This window comes from Carcharodon carcharias, chromosome 14 (assembly GCF_017639515.1).
Source record: "Carcharodon carcharias isolate sCarCar2 chromosome 14, sCarCar2.pri, whole genome shotgun sequence".
NCBI lineage: Eukaryota > Metazoa > Chordata > Chondrichthyes > Lamniformes > Lamnidae > Carcharodon > Carcharodon carcharias.
The window spans coordinates 18,529,538-18,556,935 of NC_054480.1; the positions used below are offsets into that span (position 1 = coordinate 18,529,538).

At 44.2% G+C, this 27,398-nt stretch overlaps 1 protein-coding gene across 1 annotated transcript in view; it reads right to left on the reverse strand.

Annotated features, from left to right (window-relative positions):
• The window catches only part of plcg1 (phospholipase C, gamma 1), a 155,875-nt gene extending 128,694 nt beyond the window's left edge, over positions 1–27,181 (reverse strand). The window contains exons 1-2 of the mRNA XM_041204279.1: positions 27,163–27,181; positions 26,021–26,253 (exon numbers count right to left, since the gene is read on the reverse strand). Of these exons, the coding sequence (XP_041060213.1) occupies positions 26,021–26,246 (226 nt within the window). The 5' untranslated portion in view covers positions 26,247–26,253; positions 27,163–27,181. The remainder of the gene's footprint in view (positions 1–26,020; positions 26,254–27,162) is intronic.
• Between the last annotated feature and the right edge of the window lie 217 nt (positions 27,182–27,398).

The following is a 27,398-nucleotide window of genomic DNA, read 5'->3' on the forward strand; positions in this document are numbered from 1 at the left end:
GATAAATTTTTGGTTACTGAGGTACTTAAGAAATACCATGGTGGTGCGGAAAGGTGAAGCAGACGCGGATCAGCCACAGTCTTGTTGAATGAAAAAGCAGGCTCGAGGGGCCAAATGATCTACTCTGGCTCATATTTTTAATGTTCTTATAAGAATGTCTATCATTTGAAACACAGGAGTTTTTAAAAAATCATTCTATGAAGGCAGTCTCACCCACCACGGAAACCCAAAGCACAGATTCCGCCTAAAGGTATGAGGAGGAAAGAATCAGCCCTTACAAAGGAAAAGCAACACTTGCATTTTTCCCCTGTGCTGATCAAGATAAGCTATATATTTGCACAGGGGAATAGTACACTTCATCACCTTTAGTGTTCAGTGCCAACGTCATGATAAAGTTAAGTACAAACAATAAAATTCCATCTACTCAACCCGAACAACCTGCCTGAGCTCTTATCTCAGAAAGAAACTTCCTATTGCCTAGATGTGACATTTTCCATTTCCCCTACACCAGCCACCCTGTCATGTCTGAACGAGATTGCCAATGTATTATTAAATTAAGGGTCCTTAAATGCTGTGGACTCTTGTTTAGTTTCGCCAAATTCATTTCACGTAGGATCATTATAATAGCCCACAGGCAGAGAAATCTTTCATCTCATTGACCTGGACTGGAATCAAAGCCTGGCCCAGAACTGAAAGACCTGCGTACTAACCACTGCATCACCAAACCCCCCTCATATGAATTTCAGGATTAGATTAGAATTCACATTTGACGAAATACTGGCCCAAAATTTATGCTCGACTTGGGGTCAGGACTGCTTCAGATTGGTCTCGGTTGTGATAGAGTTCTCTCAATTCAGTCTCTCTAATCCCAAAGGCATACCATCACCCAATGGAAACGGCTGTGGGAAGAAGCCCTGCATCTCAAAGTAAACGATGGCATAGGCCCTGGCCCAGTTGGTAGGCCCCTTGCCTGAGGATCGAGGATCAAGTGCCATCAAATACACTTGATAGACAGAGGTTGGCAACACTTTTTAAAAAAAATCTGATGGGCTTTTAGAAAAAAAAATGTCCTAAAGCAGGCCTACTCAGAACCGCAAGACAAAAATTTGGCATTTTCAACCAAATACATGGCAAATTGCCAAGTATCTCTCGTAGAATGCATAATTTGCATGTATAATAAAACACGTAGTGAATGTATGTATCAAGAGAAAAAAAATAACTAAATTAGACCTAACAACTTTTTTTGTGTCTTTTTTTGATTTGTTCCTTATTCCTCCAGCTCAGATTGTGTGTGTCAATGTGCATGAATTATAGATAATCATATTCTAAAAGAAAATGTAAAAATGGCGAACCAGACTATTTGATGGAGAAACAGCACGTTTCCACTTTGAATAAAGAAATAATGCAAAATTTACATATAAAACTCAAAGAATGCTTTTTGTCTTTAAAACAACTCTTGTAATAATGGGATTTGTTTAAAACTGTAATTTACTCAGTAAAGTCGCCTTTAAAACAAACTTTAACTTCGTTCTACATATGTCAATTTTTTTGAATTGTTGTGATTTTAAAAAAAGCTTCCAATGGCATATTCAGAATAAATGACCATCACAGCTATAATGGAAACAAAAATGGCTGCAGCATTTAAAACCTTTTCCTTAAACCAAAGGCTTTATTCTATATTTATGTTGTAGTTATACCACTTGAACAGATTTATTTCGAGTACACTGATGTATTTTGTTACGGTTATTATTTGAAACCACATAGCGCAGCAAAATGATTACTCTTTTATCCCCACAATAAAAACATGGGTATGCTCTTTGACTTCATTTTTTAGGCTTTTATCATGATAATGCGATCCACCTGAAAAAAGCTGGGAACTGGAAATGAGATGTTAAAGAGCCCTAAAGAGTCACAGCTTGCTGACCCCTGGTCTAGGAATGGCACCCTAGGCTGTCGAAGGCGCTCTTTCTGATGTGACATTAAACCAAGGCCTTGTCTGCCCTTCCCCCGTACACTATTCAAAGTAGAGCAACGGAAGCTGTCCTTTAGAATTGAAAGCTCAATTCTAAATGAAATTCATCATGTTTTTAAAAATTTTCTCTCCTCCATGTGGCCCACTCATGCCCTGTTACCAACTTTAGTGGCCAAACAGATGCAATGGGCCCAACTCAAGTAGGGAGGGGGCATTAAATAATATGTATGCTTTCCACTTAAGTACAATAATTAGTGATCTTCAGCATGTTTATAACTCAAAACCAACAAATTCCAGCCATTTCTCTGGTCTGCGAGGGGAAGAAAAAACGCAACTCTAATCTTTACAGATTCGAGCACCTTCAGTACAGCACCACAAACTAATAAGATTTACAAGGATGCCCAGACTGTGAAGTCATACATGTAGAGTGTCTCAAAACCGGCAACCTCAGGACTGAGTCCATGCCAGATTTTGGCTCTTGCCGGTTTTCAGACCGAAAAAAATCAGAGCCTTAACTCAATGAATAGGGGACACATGAAATCAAGAGAATAAGTTCCGCTAGATGGATGAAGATATATGAGCTGGAAAGCCTTCCTCATCTGTAATTATCCTTCAGTCTTATGTGTGTGCAGCCAGCTGTGCGCATCGCCTTGATTACAGAAGCAATGGGCTAACTTTTAAATTCCATTTGCCCTGTATTTCATGAGTCTTAATATATAAATGCAAAAACAGCCAATTTGGTACAGACAGCAATGCTTCATCAGCAGCAGCCTAGGTCACAGGGTGGGAGGTGTGATCTCAAAAGGATCAGGTGTAGTAGGTTAGAGTTCCCATTGAGTCAGGATAATGTACTCACGTCTTAGTTTTTTGACTGGAGATCTGGACTCCGTCGAGGTGGAGGGGGAGGGGGGGGGCAATTCATGTGACTCACACGCATCGTGAAAGATTTCCGAAAAACCGTTTCATCCAGGCAGATCAGGCCGAGCTGGGTTGGGTGGGGTCAAGGATTGCTCTGACCACTCTGAGCTCAGGAAACGACAGGCGTGCTAAACGGCTAACTACTCGGCACACCACCACGCCAATGCAACACCCCTCTGCACAAACCAGTAAGTTTTTTCACTCATTTAAGACTTGAAATTCTTGCATGGACTGTTAAAAAAAGTCCGTTTTTCAGGTAGCTGGATATGACGTACTGTACCTTTTGGGAAAGGATGAATAGGCTAGGTCCCTTTTCCCTTGAAAAGGGGTAGGCCAGTGGTTATAAGACCATAAGACATAGAAGCCCATCGAGTCTGCTCCGCCATTCAATCATGGCTGATAAGTTTCTCAACCCCATTCTCCCGCCTTCTCCCCGTAACCTTTGATCCCCTTACCAATCAAGAACCTATCTATCTCGGTCTTAAATACACTCAATGACTTGGCCTCCACAGCCTTCTCTGGCAATGAATTCTATAGATTCACCACTCTCTGGCTAAAGAAGTTTCTCCTCATCTCTGTATTAGGTTGACCTAATAGAGGTCTTTAAAAAAAATGAAAAAGAGTAGTGAAAGGCCTAGAGAGCATGTTGCCTCTTGTGGGCAAGAGCAAACTTAAAGGCCATCAATATTAGTTAACGAGAAATCAAACAGGAAATTCAGACAAAAATTTTTTAACCCGAAAATGGTGAGAACATGGAACTCGCTACCACAGCTAGTGGTTGAGGTAAATAGCATAACTGCATTTAAGAGGCAAGATAAATGTATGAGGGAGAAGGAAGTAGAGGGTTAAGCTGATCGAGTTAGATAAGGAAAGATGAGTGGAGGCTCAAGTGGAGCACAAACACTGGCAGGGGCTGATTTAGCCAAAATGGGCTGTTCCTGTGCTGTATATTCTATTCTATATAAATGCTTTCTAATTGGACACATTCTGAGAAACGGATGTTGATTCAAGAAGGAAGTAGATAGGTTTCACTGTAGGTAGTCAGATGTTAAAAACGCACACGTCTCCCTAATCTGACCTGAGGCTTTGCAACTGGATGGATGGAAAGGGGAAGGGTAGGGAGGGGTTTGGGGAAGTTTTGGAGTGGCTTTAGAAGAGGTAAGGGGAGGGGGAGGGAGTTGGGAGGGTAGGGACTGCTGGCAAGAGGTCCATGTTTGAGGACAGGCCAAAGCTTGGCTGCGATAACCCAATGTGGGCAAATGGCTTGTAAGTGTTCACTGTTTGGGAAAAGCCCATATGCTTCACAAGAGAAAGCTGAATTTCTCCCCTAAAGACACTGTTTAGCTGGTGCCATTGAATGCCTGCTCTCCAGAAAGTGAGTAGCAACAAGACTTTTCAATCAAGGGCTTCAAAGCTGAGCCTGCCTCCTACCCTTGCCCGACACCCTCTCTGGAAGAGGCCTTTTAATAGTGATCAGGAATAAGAATCACTTTGTCCCTCCCTTCCTTTGTTGGGAGCACCAAGGTCAAAGATTGCAACCAGCTGCTGTCCCATCTGAGATTAGCTAACTCAGCATCAATTCGGGATCCAATTGAGGAGTTTGTTGATCAGCTTTATACCAGGGGAGCTTTCAAAAGGGATCGTAAAAGTTTCAAATCCATTGGGATGTGAGGGATTATGGGAGTGCAGTAGGGGGAAAACAATGAGAAATTGCTGCATCAAAATAGAGCAAAGCAGGATGGGCTGAGCGGCCTCGTTTCATCTCCAAATACCTGTGTTCTTCTTTTCAGTTCCTATCAGATTCACAATGATCCATTCTCTCCTCAGGAAACGGGATTTTTAACAGGTTTCTAAGAACAGTTTTAAGATGATTTCTCATACGGCAGCAGATTGCGCTGTTATGAAACTTTGCAAGTCACAGTTCAAACAGCACCGGCAGGAAGTTAGCAGCAACAAGGCTGCCGTGTGGTCTTTAACAACGCAAAAGGTGTCAACAACAGCATGCACAGAACGAGAAATGTGCCAGTGAGGCTTGTGGGGGGGCTATCTGTAAGCACCTGGCTGTGGGCTGGTTTGCTTCCTGTCAGCTTACAATTGTGTTCAGAGGAATAGGCATCAGTGTAGCCCAAAAGGTGGATAGTGGGGAGAGGAAGGTCAATGAGGTAAATCAGGCAGCATCAGTTTTTCTAATTTGAGAGTTATGTACCCTCTTATGAGGCTGCACACCCTCTTCCTCTTCCCCTCCATCTGACTTGCAAACAATGCATGAAGGGCAGCCCAGTGCAATATTGCCCCTTCCTCTTTCCATTTATTTGGATGTCTGCTCAGCCTATCCAGGAGAAGAGGAGATTGGGAGGGAGAGAGAGTTGATCACCCCAATGCATCACCTTTCTTTCTCAAATTGATTTTCCTTTGAAACCTGTAACTTTGGGGAAATTGGGAAAGTCTAGAACAATGGGGCAAGAGCTTAAAATGAGAGCCAGGGCATTCGGAGGTGATGTCAGGGAAGCATTTCTTCACGCAAAAGGGGAGTGGAAGTCTGGAACTCTCTTCCCCCTAGCTGCTCCAAAGAGGTCACTGAGGTGAGGTCGGCTGAAAATTTCAAAACTGAGAGAGATTGATAGATTTTTGTTAGGTAAGACTTTTAAGGGATATGGATCTGAAGCAAGTAAAGAGAACTGAGATACAGATCAGCCATTATCTAACTGAAACAACAAAAATTACACATATTGGCTCCTATGTTCTGAACTTTTAGCTCAAGATCAAAAGTGACTGATAATTGTCAAGCAATCTGTGATCAAAACACAATTAATATAGTGCCTTTAAAACACTCCCAAGGTGCTTCATAGGAACATTATCAAACAATATTTTGACACCAGGAAATAGGTGGTGATTTTTAAGAAGTCCCTTAAGGAAATGGAGAGCTAGGGAGATGGAGAGGCTCAGGGAAGGAATTCCAGAGTTTAAGGCCTAGGCAGCTGAAGACATGGATTCCAACAATGAAGCAATAAAAATCAGAGATGGGGAAGTGGCCGAATTGACATCTTGATATCAAAGGCATGGATTAGTCTTAGCTGTAGAGGAAAAATTAGGGATGGAGTCAGGCAATGCTGCATCTGCAAAGGCAACATTCTCATTGACAAGAGCAGAAGTGGGGGAAGAAACTCAGCTCGGGATCAAATAACACAGGGAGGCTCCACACCATTCAACCCAGCCAGAGGCAAATGGAGTTAAGGGCAAGAAGCACAGGGAGCCGAAAAGGATGGCTACTTTAAAGTGTAGGAAATTATGATTTACCTACGGTTCAAAATTGGACAAGTTGTCTCGGGGCAATTAGGGATGGGTAACAAATGCTGGCCTTGCCAGCAATGCTCAAATCCTGTAAAAAAATGAAGGTAGTTGAAATTCAAAGATCGAGACCAGCTGAGAGAGACTGGGCAAAATCTAATAGGGACAAGACCCAAGGCAGAAGTGAGGCAATCATGGAGAATATGAATGTAGGAGTCAGTATTGTGCAGTTTGAACCTCACAGAAGGGAAAGTTTAAAGCTCGATAAGGCCTCGTTTAGAGATTTGGAGAGATTTTTCCAGAACACAGCAAGTTTGAGCTGTTAAAGAAGAGGAGAAAGTGGTTTTGAGAGAACCCCAGTGAAAGAGCTCTCAGAGGCTTAAAGATCCCTGTGCATCATAATGAAGTTCATATTCACAAACTGCTGTGCAAACATCTGTCTCTCTCCTCCCCCCGACCCCACGAAGCCCCAGCCATCATCCTAGTGTTTCCTTTCTCAAGAAAGGAAAGAAAGTCTCGAGTTATGCACAAATTCAAGACGTTTGTCAGAAGTGTCACACAAACATTACTTTGAAGTGCATTAATCGTTACGGAGGTAAACTGTGGCGGCTATATGGTGCACAGCAAGATTCACAAACAGCAACGAGGCAGCTGGCTGGTTAACGCCTGGCAGCAAGAAAAGGTTAATCTCCAGCCAGGAATCCGGAGAACTCCGTGCTCTTGTGTGCGCCATTCCCGGCCCAGGTACGAAGACAGGGCACCCACCACCCCACCCCCACACATTTAATCTGCTGGAATCCTGGAGTAGGGATCGAAGCCATAACCTTGCGGCACAGGGACACGAGGGCTACCAACTGATCCAGCCGGGCAAATCGCTGAACCATTAATCATATTCCAAAAGATGTGCAATTCTTAGCTTGAGCAGCAAGAGTTCACAAGCTAGCTAATGCAGCTACCAATAAAGAAAGTAACCCCATGTGTGCAAGACCCATCTTGCATGCAATTTGGAGCACATGGGCATATAAATGCCCGCCTAATCACAGCAACTCCTGGCCACCCTCACAGTTTTTCTTTGAGGGACAAAACAATTTTATCTAAAAACTTCAACTACAGCGCTAAGTAGCTACTTCCTGTCAATGACCATTAAAATTAGAAATATCAAACATCAACCCACATATTTGAGCAGGATGAATGAGAAAAGAAAAACAGGCAGATTCAGGTCAGCTCCAACTCCTCAATCACAAAGTAGCTTTAGATGCTTGTAAAAAGGGCCTTTTTTTTTTAAAAAAAAAGCTTATCTTCCATTTGCAGAACTGAATGTTATAGAAATGGTAGTTTTAGATTAAAAAGTGAGAAAGGGAGGGTGAGCAACAGAGAGAGGGAGAAAGTGTATGACACAGAGGAACTGTGAGTGGGTGACAGATGAGAGGGAGGGAGAGCAAATGACGGGGGGGTGGGTGGCGAGGAAGGGAGGGCATGCAATGGGGGAGGAGTGGGTGACAGAGTGCATGCAGCAGGCGGTGTGAGAGCGCGATTGCAGGGGAAGAGAGTGGGAAAGTGAAGCCACAGTTTCTCTTTCAGGCTATACATTCCAGCCCGCAAAAGGCAGGAGGGTGGGAGCAGAATGTGCAGCATTTGGGTTAGTGTCGGTACCAACCGACAACAGGAAGCGATTCACATTTAATACCCACTCCGTATTGTGTTAAAAGTTTGCCTGTAATACTGTCCAGTTGGCCAATCTGTGGTCCTGTGATTCCCCACAATGTTACAACCCAAAAGATTTGGAGAGAAAGCCTATAATTATGTTGTGAGGGTGCCTCCGCAGTACAAGTTGGCACAATATGAAAATATCATATACCCACCTGCACACACAAAAGACACCAGCACTTCACTGGCAACAGTGGCATTATTGTTTATTCATTTAAGTGGTGAGGGAAAGCCTTAAGAGGCTCTCAATGAATGGATCTTCCTCACTTACATAGATGCAGTCATGCAACCACCATACAGAAAGCAGCATAATCCCCGTAATAAATTTCAGTTGATGACTCGCTCCCAGATGATTGGGATTTATGTGTAACCCGAATTCCTGCATGGAAACTGACCATCAAGAGTCCAGCCCTGTTTGTGCATGAGAATGAACTGAACTATTTATCAAGGTAGTAAGGAACTTGAGTATTGCTGAAAAAGAAAGAAAGATGCTGTCAAAGCTGTGTTGCACTCACCAGGACAGACACAAGAATGCCAAATTTCAAAGAGAGCGACTGCATGAGAAAAGGTTTGATTGACAAGCTGACATTGCTTAAATATAAGTGAGCCACATTGCGAGCCTGACTAATAATCTTACAATTGGTTGTTAGTGTGATTCTTAGTGCACACAGGACTATTCAGCACCAATTTAAAATAATCAGTCAGGCTCACAATGTGGCTCACTTATGCTTGCTAGAAGCTACATATATTCATACGTAGGGACCTGTCCTCTGCAGGCAAAAAGGAACATGTCCAAGCATTGTGCCTTTTTGAATTAAGCAAAATATATGAGGGACAGTAGTTCCCTGGTGCATTCTCCATGGCAGCACCTCGACCAGAGCTGTTTGCCAGTCAATCAGCACCCTTTCCTCATGCAGCAGAAATTGCTGCTCCATTCTTGCATCTGTCCTGAAGAGCGCAAGATGAAAAGCTTTACAGCATGTCTCTTTTCTCGGCAATATTTATCAAGGATTAATTATGATAAAACACATGTGCAAAACAGCTTAGTAAAATGCCGTATACCACTGAGAATAGTTATTAAAAGCCTTAAAAGGGACAGGCCGTGGCTCAGCTATCAGTCTTCAGCAAGTGTCAGCAGGCATCACAGCTGAGCTCGAGTCTGCCTTATATGTGCAAGGAGCCACTAGACTGGACCACAACGATTGGAAACCTTAGCTGATTCCTCTTTTCCCACCTTTCATAGCCCAAGTGCAACCCCACTTGCTTAACTCAGAATGATTAGGAGGCTGAATTTGGGACCTTCTGATTTACGTTGTTGTGCAGCAGCCCTCATCCTTTTTCAGTTTATACTGGTACATAAAACAACACCCAAATAATAGCACATCCTATGCCACTATGTGCACCGCCAGATGCAAACACAGTAACAGAGCATCTTGTTGCACAGGTTGTCATGGCAATGACTATTCTTCAGCAAGAGACACTGAACCACAACAATCGGTTCAGATAAGTTTTAATTAAAAGTAAATACAAGGGCTTCCCATAGGTGATTGCAAGTTACTATCTGGTGCCAACTAACACCATCACTGTGAACTGTAAACGCTGAGGGACTATTTAGTGCTGAATGAGGCCCTGTAGGCTTGGCTACCTGATCATTGCCATATGTAGCCTCTCCAACCCTAAAGCTCTTTTCTCTTCTGGAAGTGCCAGGGTACAATTCTATAATGCTATGGGCCAGGGCAGAAAGAGCCCACAGAGTAGTCAATTACTGAACAGAAATTACTTTATTCTTTCACAGTGGGAGCATGGACGGGGAGTAAGATGGACAACATCTCACCTTTCAAAGGAGACCGAATAAACGTTTCAAACAAAGCTCTGAAATGATGGGCCGACTAGCCTACTTCAGTGCTTCAAGCTTTTACAATTACAACCCATCTCACTTCCCTGCGTCACAGGGGAGCATTCAAGAGGATACCCAAAGCTGACTTTTCCCATTTCCTATGCTCAAGTTGGTGGATGTCAATTGTAGCATCTCCGACTATAAGCCATGGCTGAGATCATTCAACGGAGTAAAGATCAGGGTTCAATCCAGAGGCTGTATTGTATGGCTCAGTAACAAAATGAACAGTACCTTTACTCAGCAAATTACCTGAGGTACTCTCCTGAACCCTTATAACACTAACAGTTTTCAAAGACCCATAAGCCTAAGAATTTTAGACATGCAGTTGGGAAGGGCTTTCAGGCAACCTCCTGGTCTCACCGTAACCATGTTGCAAACCCTGGGAGTGAGGTCATTTAAATGTTCAGGGCCAGCACCAGCACTGGCACGTCCGTGTGAAAGAACGAGGGAGCATGGATAAGTCTGGCCAAAGATCTCAAGGCCAGAGGCTGCTTTATCCCCACTGCTTCCTTATTGGCAGGCCCCAAATTCAAACAGGAGTTGATGATCTCTCTTGGATCAATCACAATGTTGATATGGTGCCCACATGTAGGCCTATATGGCAACAGCGCTTACGTGTACCATACAGGAAATCCAGCTGGCAGGAGTTCCAAAAGAGACTGGGATCCTGCCAACCATGCTATATGAACCTAAGTGGCAACAAGATGGGGAGGGGGTGTAGGAAGCAGGTAAAAGGCCTGCCCTCCATTGTTGTCATGGCAGCCAGTAAGGGGCGAAAACCTGGTGCAAGCAGGAACCACCCCAATTCCCTACCCTGAGTACATTTTCCATATGGACTAGAGGACAATGTCAAAAGATTAAAGCCAGACTTTTCAGGAGTGAAATTAGGAAACATTTCTTTATGCAAGAATGATGGAAGATTTTTTAAAAATTCTTTCACAGGATGTGGGTGTTGCTGGCTGGGCCAGCATTTATTGCCCATCTAAATGCCCTGGAGGTGGTGGTGGTGAGCTGCCTTTTTGAACCCCTGCAGTCCATGTGGTGTAGGTACACCCAGTGCTGTTAGGAAAGGAGTTCTGGGATCTTTACCCAGCGACAGTGAAGGGGCTGCGATATAGTTCTAAGTCAGGACAATGTGTGGCTTGGAGAGGAACTTGCAGGTGGCAGTGTTCCCATGCATCTACTGCCCTTGTCCTTCTAGGTAGCAGAGATCGCGAGTTTGGAAGGTGTTGCCTGAGGAGTCTTGGCGAGTTGCTGCACCGCATCTTGTAGACGGAACACACTGCTGCCACTGTGCATCATTGGTGGTGGAAGAAGGTTTAAGGTTGTGGATACAGTGCTAATCAAATGGGCTGCTTGGATGCTGTTGAGCTTCTTGAGTGTTGTTGGAGCTGCACACATCCAGCCAAGTGGAAAATATTCTATCACACTCCTGACTTACGCCTTGTAGATGGTGGACAGGCTCTGGGGAGTCAGGAGGTGAGTTACTCGCTGCAAATTGCAACTGATTCTAGATCAATTGTCAAATTTAAAACTGAGATTGTTAGATTTTTATTGGCCCAAAGGTATACAGGGATATGAGGCAGAGACAGGTACATGGAGTTAGGTCCCAGATTATCCATAATCATGTTGAATGGCAGATGAGGGGCTGATTAGCCGACTCCCCTTCCTACATTCCTAAAAAGAACAGAATTCAGAGATTCCCCCATCCACTGAAGGAAATAAGAGGTTTAAACTCAAATTAGCTAACTTGACAATTTGGGACACAACTGACATGACTCATTTGCAATTGGAATACAACTGTAAAGATCTGCTCCTTACAGAGAGGGGAGGGATGGTTCAGGAGATAAAGGTAGTCAAGCATAGCTGACCCAATGCACTTGAAACTGCTGAAAAGCAAGATGGCCCCATCTCCTTTCCTGAGAAATTATAGGGGCATAGAATGCAAGTGGGGGGCGGGGGGGGAAAGAGTATAGAAAAATTTTAAGTGGGTAATTTTATGCAAAAAACATTTAACCTCAATCAGCCAGAGACTATGGGCCACTGCTATATATACTGGGAGAGAACCTTAGGGTGTATTATTTTATTTCCCTGTAAACAGAATTGAAAGCTGGTGACTGGATCCTTTAATATGAGTGGAGCATGTTGGAATCCAACACCTGGGACTTATTTTGATGGTGTACACATGGCTGATCTCTTGTTGGTTCAGCCTCTCCATACTTTGAAAAGTGAAAGAATTACGGAGGGCAAGTTTGCAAAAAGAGCTTCAGAACAGTACAGTAATTACAGTAATTCAGAATGGCTCATCTCACGACAAGATGAAATGGGAAAAGTGACTTCTGACGTAAATTTGATTTCCATGCCAGATGTGGATTCAAGTAAGTAACTTCTTTTCTCAGAGAAACAAGGAGGTACATAGAAACAAGAATAGGCCATTCAGCCCATCGAACTTGTCCCACCATTCCAATATATTACAGCTGACCTATCCCTCAGCTTCACTCATCCACCTTTCATCCATATCCCTTTGTAACCTTACCTCACAAAAATATGTTGGCCTCAATCTTGAGAATTGCAATTGGCTCAGCATCCACAATCTTTTGGGGGGAAATAATTCCTCATTTCACTACTTTTGTGTATGTGTAAAAGTGCTTCCTGATTTCACACCTGAATGCCTTGGCTCTAATTGTAAAATTATGCCCCCATGTTCTGGATTCCCCCACAGGAGGGAATTACTTCTTTGCACTCCATTGAACCCATTTATCATTCTAAACACCTCAATTAGATCACCTCACAACTTTGTTAACAAGGCAATGCAAGCCAAGTTTGTGCAATCTATCTTCATAATTTAACCCTCATCTATGCCCTGGCATCATTCTGGTGAATCTGTGGTGCACCCCTTGCAAGACAAACAAAGGTATCACTGTCCAAGAATCCCATTCCTGTTCCTTGGAGCAACTCATTTATTGGTGGTGGCAAAATATCAGTGGTCATGTTATGTTGTTATATCATTCGTAAAGAGCTAGGAACTAATGGTTATGTGAATATATATCCTGAGGTGCCACATTCACTGTTGCACTGCAGTCATGTGCCAAAAACAATACATCAGTTTATCAGCCACATGGAGAGCAACAAGAAATACACTCGATAAAGCATTTTGAGTTTAAAATGCGATTACTTCTAACTTATGGGAACCAAAAAGGCATAACAGATCTCAATCCCACAGTCAGAGACAAGTCTAGCCTGGTCAAAGTTGTGGTGGTGGTGGGGAGGGGGGCGGGGGGGGGGGGGGGTGGAAGAGAGAGAGAGAGAGAGGAGGAGTTCTGAACCAACTGTGCTGAAACACTATTAAATTATCATTTTGCAGGCCTAAATATTCCTCGCTTATGCTCTCAGTGCACCATATGGATCTCATTCTTGGTGCATTGACAATGCATCTTCCAGAGTATCCTTGTGCCAAAACACATTGGCCCTCATGGAATCTCAGCCCTGGTTGATCACAGGGAGACCCCAGGCCAGGATTGGCAATACAGACACATTGGTTTGAGGGGTGGAGGGGCAGGGAAAAGCTAACCAAAATGACTCCCCCATTCAATTTTCAGGCCTTAAAAATCAGGCTACAGCAATTCTGTGTCTCTGAAAGGTCAAGAACAGCAAGAAAATTCGGGGAGCAATATGTACACAGCAGGAACAGCACCTGCAGAAGGGGGAAATAAACTAAGAAAGAACTAGCGAGAGGAGTGGCTATAAGCACATAACAAGGGTGCACCCAAGCTCAGCCTCCTGAGTTAAATAAAGCCTTGTTGGGCTGTTCCATTCCATATTCACAAACGCCTCAAAACTTCAACCACATCCAATGTCCCTGATTCTTGCAGGGCAACAGGGAGGTTTGTACAGCATCCACAGCTAAACTGCACATGTCTGGAACCTGCGAGCAGGCGCCAACTTTGCAGACATTCTGGCGGGAGCCATGTCCTCCACTCAGTTAGAATGCCAACAAACCAGCCATTCTGAAACCCGTTGCCAGAGCTGCAGACATCAATTTGTATGCGATTCTTTTCTGGTGAAGTTTCGATGCAAGTTCCCACATCCCTATTGCTCTAACAGAATGAGGGAAAGTTGCTCAGCTCTGCGGCTGAGTGTGACTGCACAATGCCCAGTAAGCTGAACTCTTCTTGTAGACTTACTGGGAGGCAAGCAGGTTTTGGCACATATTGATTGTCAACAATGTAAAAACTTTCGGGCAACACTACACCGTTTAATACTGCAACACACTTCCAGATCAGGTTTCACTCTTCTGAGATATAGACAAAGCCATGGATTGATTTGTGCTGCAGTGCACATAGTTAATCAGGAACACTCCATCAGATTACTCATATTGGAAGATGGATTTTCAACAGAATATTGCTTTGATTGCTAAAACAGGTTAGTGCCTGGCAGAAATGGCTCAGGGGTACCACAGCAGAGGGAGAAGGACCAACTTAGAAAGCAGCGGTAACGTAGAAAAGGTGCCACAAAACAATCTACAAAGAAGCAAATAGAAAGTATAGACCCTAAGAGTTAGGGAAAAATGACCTAAAATTGGTGAAAAGATGGGTTTTCGGAAGGTGAAGAGAGAAGTAGAGCAGTGGTGGACATTCTGAAAGGGAGGGAAGAGGTACAAGGCAGAGAGCGGAGGCAGCTGAATTCCAGAATCACACGGTCGAAGTTGGGGAGCAGTAAAGCTAAAGGAGACTGAAGCTATGGGCAATTTAATAAGACAAATGGTTTGAAGTTCAATTTACTGGGAGATAAATCATTGTAGATCAACAGGGCAGGAATGAATATCGAGCAGGACTTAAAACAGTATCAGATACTAGGAGGTGCGTATTGCACAGGGTGAAATTATGGTAGGTGAAGGACAGGAGGCAGGTTGTGGGGGGTGGGCAGGATTTGTGGCAGAAATCAGACCCATTGGCAACTGGATCATCAATGGATGGAGAAGTGAAATAAGGAAAGAGGTGGGTGCTGTTGTGGAAGTGGGAGTAAGGGGCCTTTGTGACATGAGGTTTGAAACTCAGTTCTGGTTTCAACAGGATTCCAAGGTTTCACAAAACCCAGGGAAGTGGTTGCGAACCTTTTAAAAAAATATATAGTGGCCAAAAGCCCTGGGTTTGGCCTTCACATATTTTAGTTGGAGATTTGAGACATAAAAACTTACAACAGAAGGAAGTCATTCAGCCCATTGCGCCTTGAGCAGGTTTATCGACAGAGCAGTTGTGCCCAGTCCCCCACCTCTGCTTTATGTCTGAAGTTGAGAGATCTAGAGGAGTGCGAGATCTGGATATTGCCAGCGCAAATCTGGAAATTGACCAAGTGCCTGCCACTATCTCACCAAGGAGCAGCACAAAGGAAAGGAGGACCAAGGTGAAAAGCTTAGAATTCTGGCAGGGACTCTATTGGAAAAAGGCAATGTCATGGATGGTCTAGCTACTTTGGCACAGATGGGAGCAGAACCATGCAAGAGCAGTTCTACAGAACTGCAAGATTCATTAAAGAGGAATAGGAAGGAAGAAAACACTTCTCAGTCTCAGTCGTAAAGAATGGCATTCATTTTGGTGGATCTTTCCATATCATCAGAATCCTGCCTATTATGTGGTGCTCTAACTATGACTAATCAATCTCATTTCCAAAGTCAAATCAATCCCTTGCCTTTATATTCAATGTCCCAATGCATCATTTGCCTGTTATGGCCTTTATAGGTTGAACCAGCTTTAAAAGGTCCAGCAACCTACACCCTCTGTTCCTCCTCTCCAAATCTTAACAATTAGGACATCTGCCTTTTACTGTTTTTTTTTCTTCAAATATATGCCTTACATTTCTCTGTATTGAACTGCAATCTACCTACCCAGTCCACTAATCTGTCTACTTCCTCAGTTCACAGTTTTGTTTCACTGATAAACATCATTATCATTCCCATGTGTTTTTATCTTTAAGTCATCTATATAACGAAAGTGAAGATTTCAAACTATCCACATCCTGCCAATCTGAAAATCATCAATTTAGCGTTATTTGCTGCTTTTACCCCCACCTCAGCCAACATGCTTAACCATTCAGCTCCATTCCTGTTAAAATCCTGTGTGTGTGTTCACTTTTCTAAGTCTGTTATGTGGGTAACTTCTTCATTTTCAATATTCAATGATACTTTATGGATTAACTCCCAAGTTTATGTATGTAGACAAATTCTGCCATCTCATGTCACTGAGCCACCACTTGCAAACGCAGCAGTAAACTGTAGAGTAAGTGGCACCAGGCAGTCTTGTGGGACACCCGCACCTTCGTCTGAATATAACCTTCACTTTGCAAGGGATATGACTATTCTGGAAACTATGGTTTTGGCAATAAATTGTCACCTTTCACACCAAGCACTTGGTGTTCAGCAAGGTATATGTGATGATGAATATTTCATAAAGGACACAACCATTAGAGATAAGGTTGTATTAGCCCGCTAGTGAAAAAAACAATTTGAACAAAGAACCTCATATGTCCAAACCAAGAATATGCAGAGGATTTTTAAATAATTCTTTCATGGGATGTGGGCGTTGTTGGCAAGGCCAACGCTTGTTGCCCAATGATGGGATGTATTGAAGAGTGGCACCAACACCACCTCACTGTGTGCTTCAGTACATTCAGCCACTCAATCAACTCCTTTATTCAGTAGCAACTAAGCTGTCCTTAAGCAGCTAGTGAGCTTATTTTCATGGGTCTGTGGCCACGTTCGGCTCAGTTTCAAGCTTCTTGAACAGGAACAGCTTTGCGCGGAATGCAGAAAATACAGAACCCACTTCCACCAGGATGAAGGTGCACCCTTTTCCATTTATATGAAAAACAAAATAGCACCAAGTTTGTTTGGACTCCTGGCCAAGGACAAGCTCTTTCTTCAGCCTGCAGGTGCTCAAATGTCCCTTATCGTGTGGTCTTGGCAATGAAAGTTTCTTACTCCTGGACAAATCTAAACAGTCCCTTAAGTTTAATTGCTGAATGCAACAATTATTTGTTTTTTTTGGAAGTGGGGTGGGGGGGTGTTGATGGGGCGGGTGGTTTAATTTGCAATCTTCTTGCTGTAGATGCACAACAGATGGTTGGCAGACAGGTTCACAGTCTCCAGGATCTCTATGATACCTTGTCTTACTGGCCTTTCTTCATGTGTGAATCTATTCAGTGAATGTTGGCAGATTATTGCACTGTGAATGGCTACACAACCCAGTATACCCAGCACAGAGCATTGGACAGAATGAGACTAGTGTTCTTCTCTCCCTGCATCCACAGGAGCCGATGACCAACGAACACTCCTAACTACTGCACCAACTGAGGACAGGCCAGATCTTGCTATTTTAAGCTGTGTACACTTGACTCAGAAAATGGGACTCCAGGTTAAATTTGCCAGAGCATGGCTAATAACCTAATGTTTTACTTTATAACATACAGGAAAGCACAGATGATGCATGTCCTTCCCCACCTCCAATACACCTGTCCCTTGTAAACAAATATCGCCGACAGCTACAATCTCATATAGCTAGTCAGTAGCTGTAGATACTGTTTTGCTACTCCTCCTCTGCAAACTCAAAAGGGCAAAACTTCTCAACATAAGCAGAGCAGCAGATTTAGGAGTTAGCAATTCTCCTGAGAGCAGTGAAGTGAAGGTCACTATTCACATTGCTGGGTGAGAGTGCATGGCAACTTTAGCATTCACCTATCTGCAGCTCGGAACATTGCGACTGCACCCTTGGGCCAGTGGCTCTGGTGCACCAATAAGCAAGGAAGTTCTGAGCCAGGTCAGCCGATTGATCAGCCACTGCAGTGCCAGTAAAGGATCACATTCAGGGGTCTAAAAAAATAAGTAACTTGTGGGCTGACAGCCACTGGCATGAGGTCACCCAGGTAACTGGAAAACATTAATAATTGAGGTTTCGCTGTTTGTTAAGATCAAACGATTCCAAATGATGAAATGGAGCCAGCGTGGCCTAGGTGTGATGCCTGAGGTGGATTCCACCATATTCCAATGGGATAAATACAGCTGCTCTCAACTGGTTCCAACGATCCTACATATAATGAACTGGAGTCGTATTGATATATAGAAAATGCACGATTCTGCACATAAGGATATCTCATGCAGGAACTGGACTCTCAATGGCATAGGTGAAGGGATTCTTGAAGTTAGCACCAAGCCACAGGAATAGGATTGGGCTGAAGTTGCTTTACTTTTGCAACTAGCTTTGCTGCACAAGACCTAGAAGTGCTTAATTTTCTTATCCCTTGGGTGTATGGCAAAGCCAGGGCTTCTACCAACCAAGCACTAACCCACTTAGCAATAATCCAGCTAACATATAAAGGCTGCAGAACTAACAAAGTGCAAAGGACACTGCTCATAATTGCTATCAAGTAACTTCCCACTGAAAATGTGTGGACATTAGGCGGCGTCAAAGCTGAATCCAAAAGCAAATTGCAAATAGCCCAACACCACTCGCCCTAAAGCACCACACGAGTGGCCACCACAACCCAAAGAGCTCATCGAGTGGGAAAAACATTAAGAGGAAAAAAACGAGAGAGAAAAAAGGGAGATAGCAATAAGAAAAAGGAAAATCAGCTCAGTGAACTTAGGTGGTCAGTGGTGAATTTAACAAATGCACCAACCACCAGTTCTAAATGTTGCTTTGGAGCAGTTGGTTTGTTGTAAAAAGCCAATATCCTTTGGGGAGGGGAACTGCCATCCTCACCCGGTTTAGCCTATGATTACATGGTTGATCCTTAACTGCCCTCTGAAGTGGCATACCAAGCCACTCAGTTGTATCACCACCTTCTCAGGGCAACTAGGGACAGGCAATAAGCAGTGGTCTTACAAATGATGAATGAATTTGAAACAAAGGCCCACAATCACCTTCTCAGTGCAACTAGGACCAGGAATGGTCTTGCCAGGGATACCCATACTCCGAGAAGGAACAAGACAGATAAATGTTAAATCTTGAAAAAAGAGAGAACAACAGGAAAATGACAAGAATACATGCACACTGGAAGAGATCAGAACATTAAACAGGGAGTGATGCTGAAAATGATTCACAATGCCTTCTTTCCGTCAATACCTTCCACACTCTAAATAACGAGACTGTCGAGCAATGCACAGACTGGTACAGTCAATGTCACCCCCTTGGTCAACCTACCAGGAGGAGGTTCAGCATCAGGCCTCCTTACTAGTCAGTTAAAACAAATTCACAATAAACATTGAAAATCCTTTGCTTTTGTCCTTGTTCCCATTTAATATTCTTCTTTAAATAGATGGCATAATTGGAGGTAGAGGCTTGGAAAGGTTACTGAGCCTCTCAGAAACAAAATGAATTCATATACTGAGCAGATGCTGAATCATTCCCCTTAGATATATGATGGTAGCTCCACTGATTATAATTCTGTTCTCTGACAGCCTGGCTCAGAACTCCTTCAAGGCCAGTGATATCATTAGCATGCAAATGTTCAAACAAAATACATACATTTCCGCATCACCCCCCACCTTGCTTTAGTGAAATCTTCATCCATGTTTTTGTCACCTCCATACTCAGCTATTCCAATACTCTTCTGGCTGGCCTCTCCCATTGTTCACACTCTATAAACCAAATGCCTGTTGCCTGCACCTTGTACTATGTCTGTTCACCCACCACCCCAGTGCCTGCTGAGCTATTTTGGCTCCAGGTGCTCAAATGCCTCCCATCACCAATTTAAAAATCTCTTCATGGCCTCTACCCCTCCCCATCTCTAACATCCTTTAGCTCTACAACCTTCCAATTGCCCTTCTCAAAGCTCAAGGCCCTCGACCCATGAAAGAATTAAAAAACCTTTAGCCACCTCGGCACTAAGCTCTGGAATTCTCTCCCTAAACTCTTCCTTTCTTCACTTGTGACCCTTCTGAAGAACTCTCTCTTTGACAAAGATTTTAGCCAGCCATCCTAATATCTCCTTCTGTGGTTTTTGTCAATTGTTGTCCGACTATACCTCTGTGAAACAGCTTGGAATGTTTTTATATGTTAAGGCATTATACAAATGCATGTTCTTATTCCTTTCTCTCTACCACAAAAATCAGAGAAATCAAAGAAAATTTATGACACAGGAGGCCATTCAGCCCATTGTGTCCATGCTGGTCGATGAAGAACTATCCAGTCTAATTTCAACTTCCTGCACTAGGTCTGTAGCCCTGCCGGTCGTGGTTCTTCAAGTAGACACATCCAAGTACTTTTTAAAACATGGTGTCTCTGCCTCTACCAGCCTTTCAGGGAGAGAGTGTTTCAGGTCCGTAGCACACTCTGGATGAAAAAAATGTTTCCTTGCAACCCCCTCCCTCTAATCCTTCAAACAATCATTTTAAATCTATGACCCCTGGTTTTTGGCTGTGCTAAGTTAAATAGGTCATCTCTATTTACTCCATCTAGGCCTTTCATAATGTTGTACCCCTCAATTATGTCCTCTTTCAGCCCTCTGTGTTCCAAGGAAAACAACCCCAGCCGATCCAATCTTTCCTCATAGCTAAAATTTTCCAGTCCTACTAACATTTTTAAGTCTCCTCTGCATCGTCTCTAGTGCAATCACATCTTTCCTGTAAATGTGGCGACCAGAACCATGCATAACATTCTAACTAGTATTGTATACGGTTCTAGCATAAACCTTCTGTTCTTATGTTCAATGCCTCGGTTAATAAAGGAAAGCATGCTATATCCTTCTTAGCCACCTTATTGACCTCTCCTGCTACCTGTAAGGATGTCTAAGGTCACTCTTCTATTTCTCCACATTACTCAGTATCCTCCCATTTATTGTGTATTCCCTGCCTTATTGCACCTCCAAAATGCATTACCTCACACTTCTCTGGATTAAATTCCATTTTTCACTTTTCTGCCCTTAACCACACCATCTCTATCTACCCGCACTCTACAGCTTTCCTCCTCATTGTCAATCTTCTTTATCATGCCCCCTTAATATTTGAGGCTAAATCATGAATATAAACTGCAAAAAGCAAGGGGCCGAGTACTGAGCCCTGGGGAACCATTCCAGTCACAGAATCACCCGTTAACTATTACCCTGTCCTCCTGGCCATTGAACTAACTTTGCATCCAATTTGCCACACTTGCTTGGGTGCCAAGGACTTTTACTATTTTGACTAACAAATTGTAAACTTCCTTTTGGCTTCCATTCTCACAGGTAGCATGTGCCCCCTGCTAACTCCCCAGGACTCTCTCATTCCCATCTGAACCTGGATATTCGATAGCCAAGAGGACACTGCTGCAGAGACTGATCCTGTCCTCACCATATTTCCAGACATCCACATGCAGCAGGGGATCTCTATGTATCAGGAGGAGGAGGAGGAATTCTTCCACCCACAACCTACACAGGGAAGCTGAGGCAATTACATCACCACCACCACCTCAACTGAGCTTATCTAGCTCAGCAAAGGCCAGAGATCAAATCTGGGGTTTGCCTTTAGCTCCTCACTGCTTCAAATCTGTTCAGATCATCAGAAGAGCTGCCCAAAATGAGCTTTCAAAAAGAACAAAAACAAAATAGAACCAAAAGGACATCAACATTGATTTTAACAGTGTCGGCAAAGGATTCCAATATTGAGACTTTCTTTCAAAACACGGGGCTTGCAGCGTCGAGGATTTGCATTGCACCATTATACAAGTGGCATGGGATATGTATAAAGGAGGATTCTGGCAAGGCTGTTATAATACTCCTACACTTAATAATAAAGGCGGTGAGGTCATTGATATTCACCATGCCAGATGTGGCAGCCAACCCAAAAGCAGTTTTGGTTCATCTTCATGTACAGCAAAGATGAAAGTTACATAACAACAAGTTGCTTTTGACTCGAATTCTACGCACAAAATTTTGCCTTTTTTTTGTGCTTCTCCAAAGAAATTTTCCAAGATAAATCATCCTCGCATTCCAACCTATAGCTGAAATATATCCTGTGTAAGGGTCGTAATCTAGAACCAGAAATCAGTTCCAAGTGTTTGTGGTGTTGATTCCTCATCGCTTTTATATACTTCCTCTGACAGAACTAGTTGCAAAGAAATGTCAACCCAAATGTGACCAGTGTAAAGTACTTCAGCAAAAAAAAAAAAAGGGCAAAGCTTAAGCATATTGATAGTTCAATAAAAGAAATTAAGGCCTAAACCAAATGGAGTTGAAAATCAGATTACATGGGAAGCTAAAAATATATTAACAAATGCAAAGTTTAGACTCGGTGCCTGAGATTTTCCCCATTTTCCTACAACAGCTTGCACTGTGCTGGTGTTCTATGCTTTCATGGGGCTGGGATAAAACTGATTAAATCCATCTTTCAGATTCTTAGGCATGAAGTACAACCTTGTCACCCTCAAGCCATCAATTTCTTTTCCCTCGTGGTTACTCTCACACAAGACTAAAAACAGGACAAAGCAAACAGAGCAGGTATGATAAGCATTTGGACCACTTGCCCACTGTAACTACAAGGGGTCAGAGGTTAGGAATCCTGTGGTGAGTAACTCACCTCCTGACTCCCCAAAGGCTGCCCACCATCTACAAAGCACAAGTCAGGAGCATGATGGAATACTCTGCCCTGGCCTGGATGAGTGCAGCTCCAACAACACTCAAGAAACTAAATACCACCCAGGACAAAGCAGCCCACTTGATTAGGACACCATCCACAGACATTCACTCCCTTCACCAGCAACACACAGTAGCAGCAGTGCATACCATTTAAAAGATGCATTGCAGAAACTCACCAAGACTCCTTAGACAGCACCTCCAAAACCCATGATCACTACCACCCAGAAGGATAAGGGCAGCAGATACATGGGAATACTACCACTTGGAAGTTTCCTTCCAAGCCACTCACCATCCTGACTTGGAAATATATCACCGTAGCTCCACTGTCACTTGGTCAACATCCTGGAACTCCCTCCCTAACAGCACTGCGGGTGTACCTACACCACATGGGACTGCAGCGGTTCAAGAAGGCAGCTCCTAGTTAGTGACGCCCACATATCATAAATGAATTTTTAAAAGCCCTCTGATTTCTTAGATTGTCTGGAGTGACAGGTCCAACAGGTAATGAGACATGGGGCTGTATCTTCCGGTCGGTGAACTGGGGGCAGGGCCATCCCGATGTCACACCGCATCATTTAGATTTTCAATTCGGCTGCATGCCCGCCAAACTGACAAAGGCCTATTAAAGCCATTAAAAAAAGTAACATGATTAATGGACCTGCCCGTCCAACCTTAAGGTTGGTGGACAGGCCAGGAGCCCTGGCGGGCTTCGGAAAAAACATGAAACCTCATCCACGGGCGGGATGAGGTTTCGTAAGGTTATTAAAATATTTATAAAATCTCTAAAAAGGAATTGACATGTCCCACCTCATGTGACAGTGGCGCATGAGGGGACACGTCAGTAATTTTTTTCTAATCCTTATTCAATGTTTCAAACATGAGCCGATCTTCCTGAGGCAGCACTTTGCCTCAGGGAGACCTTTGTACTCTTTTGCATGCATGCATGATAGACCGCTCTCCTGGCTCAGGGAGTCCACCCCCCTGCCCGCACAGGGAGTGCATAGCGCTACCTGGCGGATGGTGGTGCGCCCCCAACAGGGGGTGCCAATCGGGAACCCGCCCACCCACGCCTGCTCCCACACATCCCCCCAACCCCCCTCCGGCACTGAGGAAAATGTTGCCCATGGTCAATTTAAAAGTACAAAAGCTTGAGAGTTTAAGATAGTAAAACAGCCCAAGGCACTTCACAGGAGAATTAAATGGAATCTGGTAATGAGCCTTCTAAGGAGGAATCAGGCCAGACGAGCAAAGGCTTGGCCGAGGAAGAAACAGAGCCAGAGGGGTTTAGGAAGGGAATTCCAGAGCTTAAAGCCTTGGTAGCTGAAGGCATGGCAGCCAAAAAGTGGAATGATTGAAATCAGGGATGCTCAAGAGGCCAAAATTGGATGAATGCAGATATCTTGGGAGGGTTGTACATTACAGAGATAGGGATGGGTTGACCATGGAAGGATTTGAAAATAATTATGAGAATTTTAAAATCAAGGTATTGCTTAACCGAGTGTCAACGTAGATCAGTGAGCACAGGGCTGATGAGTGAACAGGTCTTGGTGAGAGTTAGGAAAGCGGCCAGAAGTTTGGATGACCTTAAGTTTACAGAAGGTAGAATGTGGGAGGCCGGCCAGGTGAGAGTAGGAATAGTCGAGTTTAGAGGCATGGGGGAAGGCATCAGCAGCAGTAGAATCAGGCTATGTTACAAAGATGGAAATAGGCGGTCGTAGTTATGGTGAGATGTGGGTCGGAAGCTCACTGGGGCCCACAACACACAGGGCCTGAACATGCTGAGTTCATCAAGATAGGGCACATAATATCAGAACTTAAAAACTTGTTTTCCTATGCAGAAATGATGACATTAAGAGTCGACACAACAATTCGGTTTCTCCCCTCCCTCTGTTTCAAAGTTCCTCCTTTCCTCCCCTGTTCCTAGCCATTTACTACATTATGATTCCACATGCAGCCCTCATCAAGTGGCCAAATCTCCTGGTTTGAACCTGCACAGAGAAGCCAACAGACCATCAGACCCTAGAGAGAAGGAGTTATCTTCACAGCGGAGTCTTATCGTAATGCCAACTAACATCCCCCACGTGCAAATTTTCTAGCAGGGCAGCCTGGATAGTGATGGAGGTGCAAGTGGCCAGATTCTCCCCTTCTCTCCTTCTTTCTCTGTTTCATCGCCACCGTCCGCCCTCAATAACAGCTGATCTCTGGATCTATCTGGCTTAGTAACAAACCAAACTATGAATTTACTCACTGAGCAATGAGCAGAGCTCAAGAAATTCACTCTTAACAGAACAGCCCTGTAGGAAACTGCATCTAGCAAAAAAAAAACCAAATGCACAGATTTTTATAAGGTGCTGCATTGGTAACCGAGTAACTACATTTGTGAGTTCAGTGTTTTAGAAGCACATACAGAGCAATGTGGAAGTTTCAAATAAAATACTCAAATACTACGGAACTGAAATAATTAACAATAAGTGCTCAAAACACAAAGCAAGTCCGGGAGTACATGGAAAAAGAAAAACCAGCTTAACATTGCGAGTGAGTAACTCTTCATCAGGACTGACATTTAATATCGTAAAGGATTGCTGTCCAAGTATATAATGAGTTAGCCTGGAATTAATTTGATCTACAGCTTTAGAATTCTGTACAAAAGCTGTAAATGAGAGGTGATGGTTTCATCCATTGAATTCTACACAATGAGAGGGTGTAGAGAAAAATGTGTTGTACAAAGCAACAGGCTAAAGCCATTCAGCCCCTCTAGCTTGTTGCACCATTCAATTAGATCTGTAATTCAACTCCATTTACCCACCTTTGATTCGTACTAAGAATCGATCAACCTCAGTTGCAAAAATTTTAATTGACTCTACTTGTGAAGCCATTTGGGGGAAGTGATCCCTAATCCCACTATTCTTTGGAGGTGGGGGGGAGAGAGAGAGAGAGAGAAAGTATTTCTCCATTTCACTCCGAAATAGCTGAGCTCTAATTTTGAGATTGCCTCTTTTGTTCTGGGTTCCTCCAGCAGAGGAAAGGTTTACAGTACCTACTGTATTGAGTTAGCATTTTAAATCACCACAAATGGATCACCTTTCAACCTTCTAAACTCAAGGGGATACAACCCAAGTTTATGAAACCTATACTCATAACCTTTTAGCTGCGGGAACACATTGATAAATCGGTGGCTGTGCCAGGGCTGGTAGTCTTAGAACTCCATGGAGCGGCTGTCCCACTGGGGTCCCACAAAATGGGAGTAAAACGTGCTAAGAAGCTGCACACTCGAACTAACTACAGCTCCAATTAAAACACTGGAGGGGTGTAAAGGTTGCAAGGGGCCACGTCCAAGAGCTGCAGGTGGGTCCCACCAAGCGACTGAACAACAACGCACAAGGGGAATCAAGCTCTCAGCGTGAGTGTGAGAAATAAATTATTTCAACAAACTTAAAAGCGACAAATTCCTGCCGTTGCCCTCTCAGGGGGCATTGCCCTTTTTAAAATGCGAGAGGTTTCAAGTAAAACACTTCAGAGTGGGTGGGTGGGGGGGGAAGAGTTTGACTATGATTTACCCCCGAAACATGAATTAGCACCTTCTCTTCCCCCCCCCCCCCCCCACCTCTGAATTCAACAACAAGCGGTCAACTTACTCTCTCCTTCCAGTTTCTCGGCTCCCCGGCTCCAGATGATCTGGCGGGTCTCCAGCTTTACCTGCAGTGTCCTCCTCTCGGGCCGCTGCGACTTCTTGGGGTAGTAGAGAGTCATGACGGTGCCCACCTCCAAACTCCTGCACAGCTCGGCGATCTGGGGCTCGCTGGCTCCGTGGTTCGGCTGCAGCAACCCGTTGTGGAACAGACTCCCTCCTGCAACAGCCATGTTCTCGCTTTGTGTGTGTGTGAGAGAGAGAGAGAGAGAGAGAAAATAATGCCAAGAAAATCTGAGATTTAAAAAAAAGTGGGGGGAGAGAGAGAGAGAGAAAGAGAGAGAAACGAAAGGCCAAAAAGCAGCAGCAGCAGCAGCAGCGGCTGGACTCAGTGCGATTTCAGGATCAGTTTCCGAACAAGGGAGCGTTTCTTTCTCTTCTCCTCCTCCCCCCCACCACCACCACCACCAGCAGCAGCAGCACCAGCACCACCACCAGCAACAGCAGCACCCCCACCCCCCCCTATTGTCCAGGTCCACGCGATTGAGGGACTGGCAAAGAAAGCTTCACAAAGCACACAAGCAGCTCTGAAAACTTCCCTCCCTGCATGGAGTGCGAGTGCCCTTTAAACCCCTCTCTGCTTTTTTCACCCCCCCCCCAACCTACCCACCACCCCCCCCCCCTTCCTCGATCTGTGTTTCGCTTCTCCCGCTGTAGTTATTGATTATGAAAAAAACGATCTCTCTCTCCCTCTGTGCGTGTGTGTGTGTGTGTGTGTGCAACACTCTATGTTTGTATGGATATATATTTAAAAAGGCGACGCTCCGGAAGTATGGCTGATGGCAACTTCTTGGTAATTTCACATGCCCTCCAATAACCAACCAGACTCAATATCTTCAATGTGGAAAAAGAAATCAGCTCCTTTTTTTCTCCCAACCCACCTCCCTCTGCCCCCCCCCCCCCCCCACCCCTTCCCCCGAGGTTTTGATCTTCTCACTGCTCTCCGATTGCTGCTGCTTGCATCCTGCCAGAGAGACTGCATTCACAATCCATCTGGTCAAATGCAATACTTTTCACCCTTTCCCCCCGCCCCCTCTCCCTCTCCCTCCCTCCCCTGTAACCCCACCTCCAAACAAATGAATGCCGCACTTTCAAGATCTTGCTTTCTGTAAGCGCCGCATCACCAGGATTTTCGGTGCAAACGCAGCTCGACAAAAGCGGTCACAATACACCTCCCCCCTACACGCACACCCCCAACCACCCCCTCACCAAAGCAGCCCGACCCCTCCTCCTCAAATGGTACATGCAGAGCAGCAGGGAGGTGAAATGCAAGAGGACACATGCTGCACTGGAGAACTTTTCATGCTGCATGTAGTGAAGTTCGT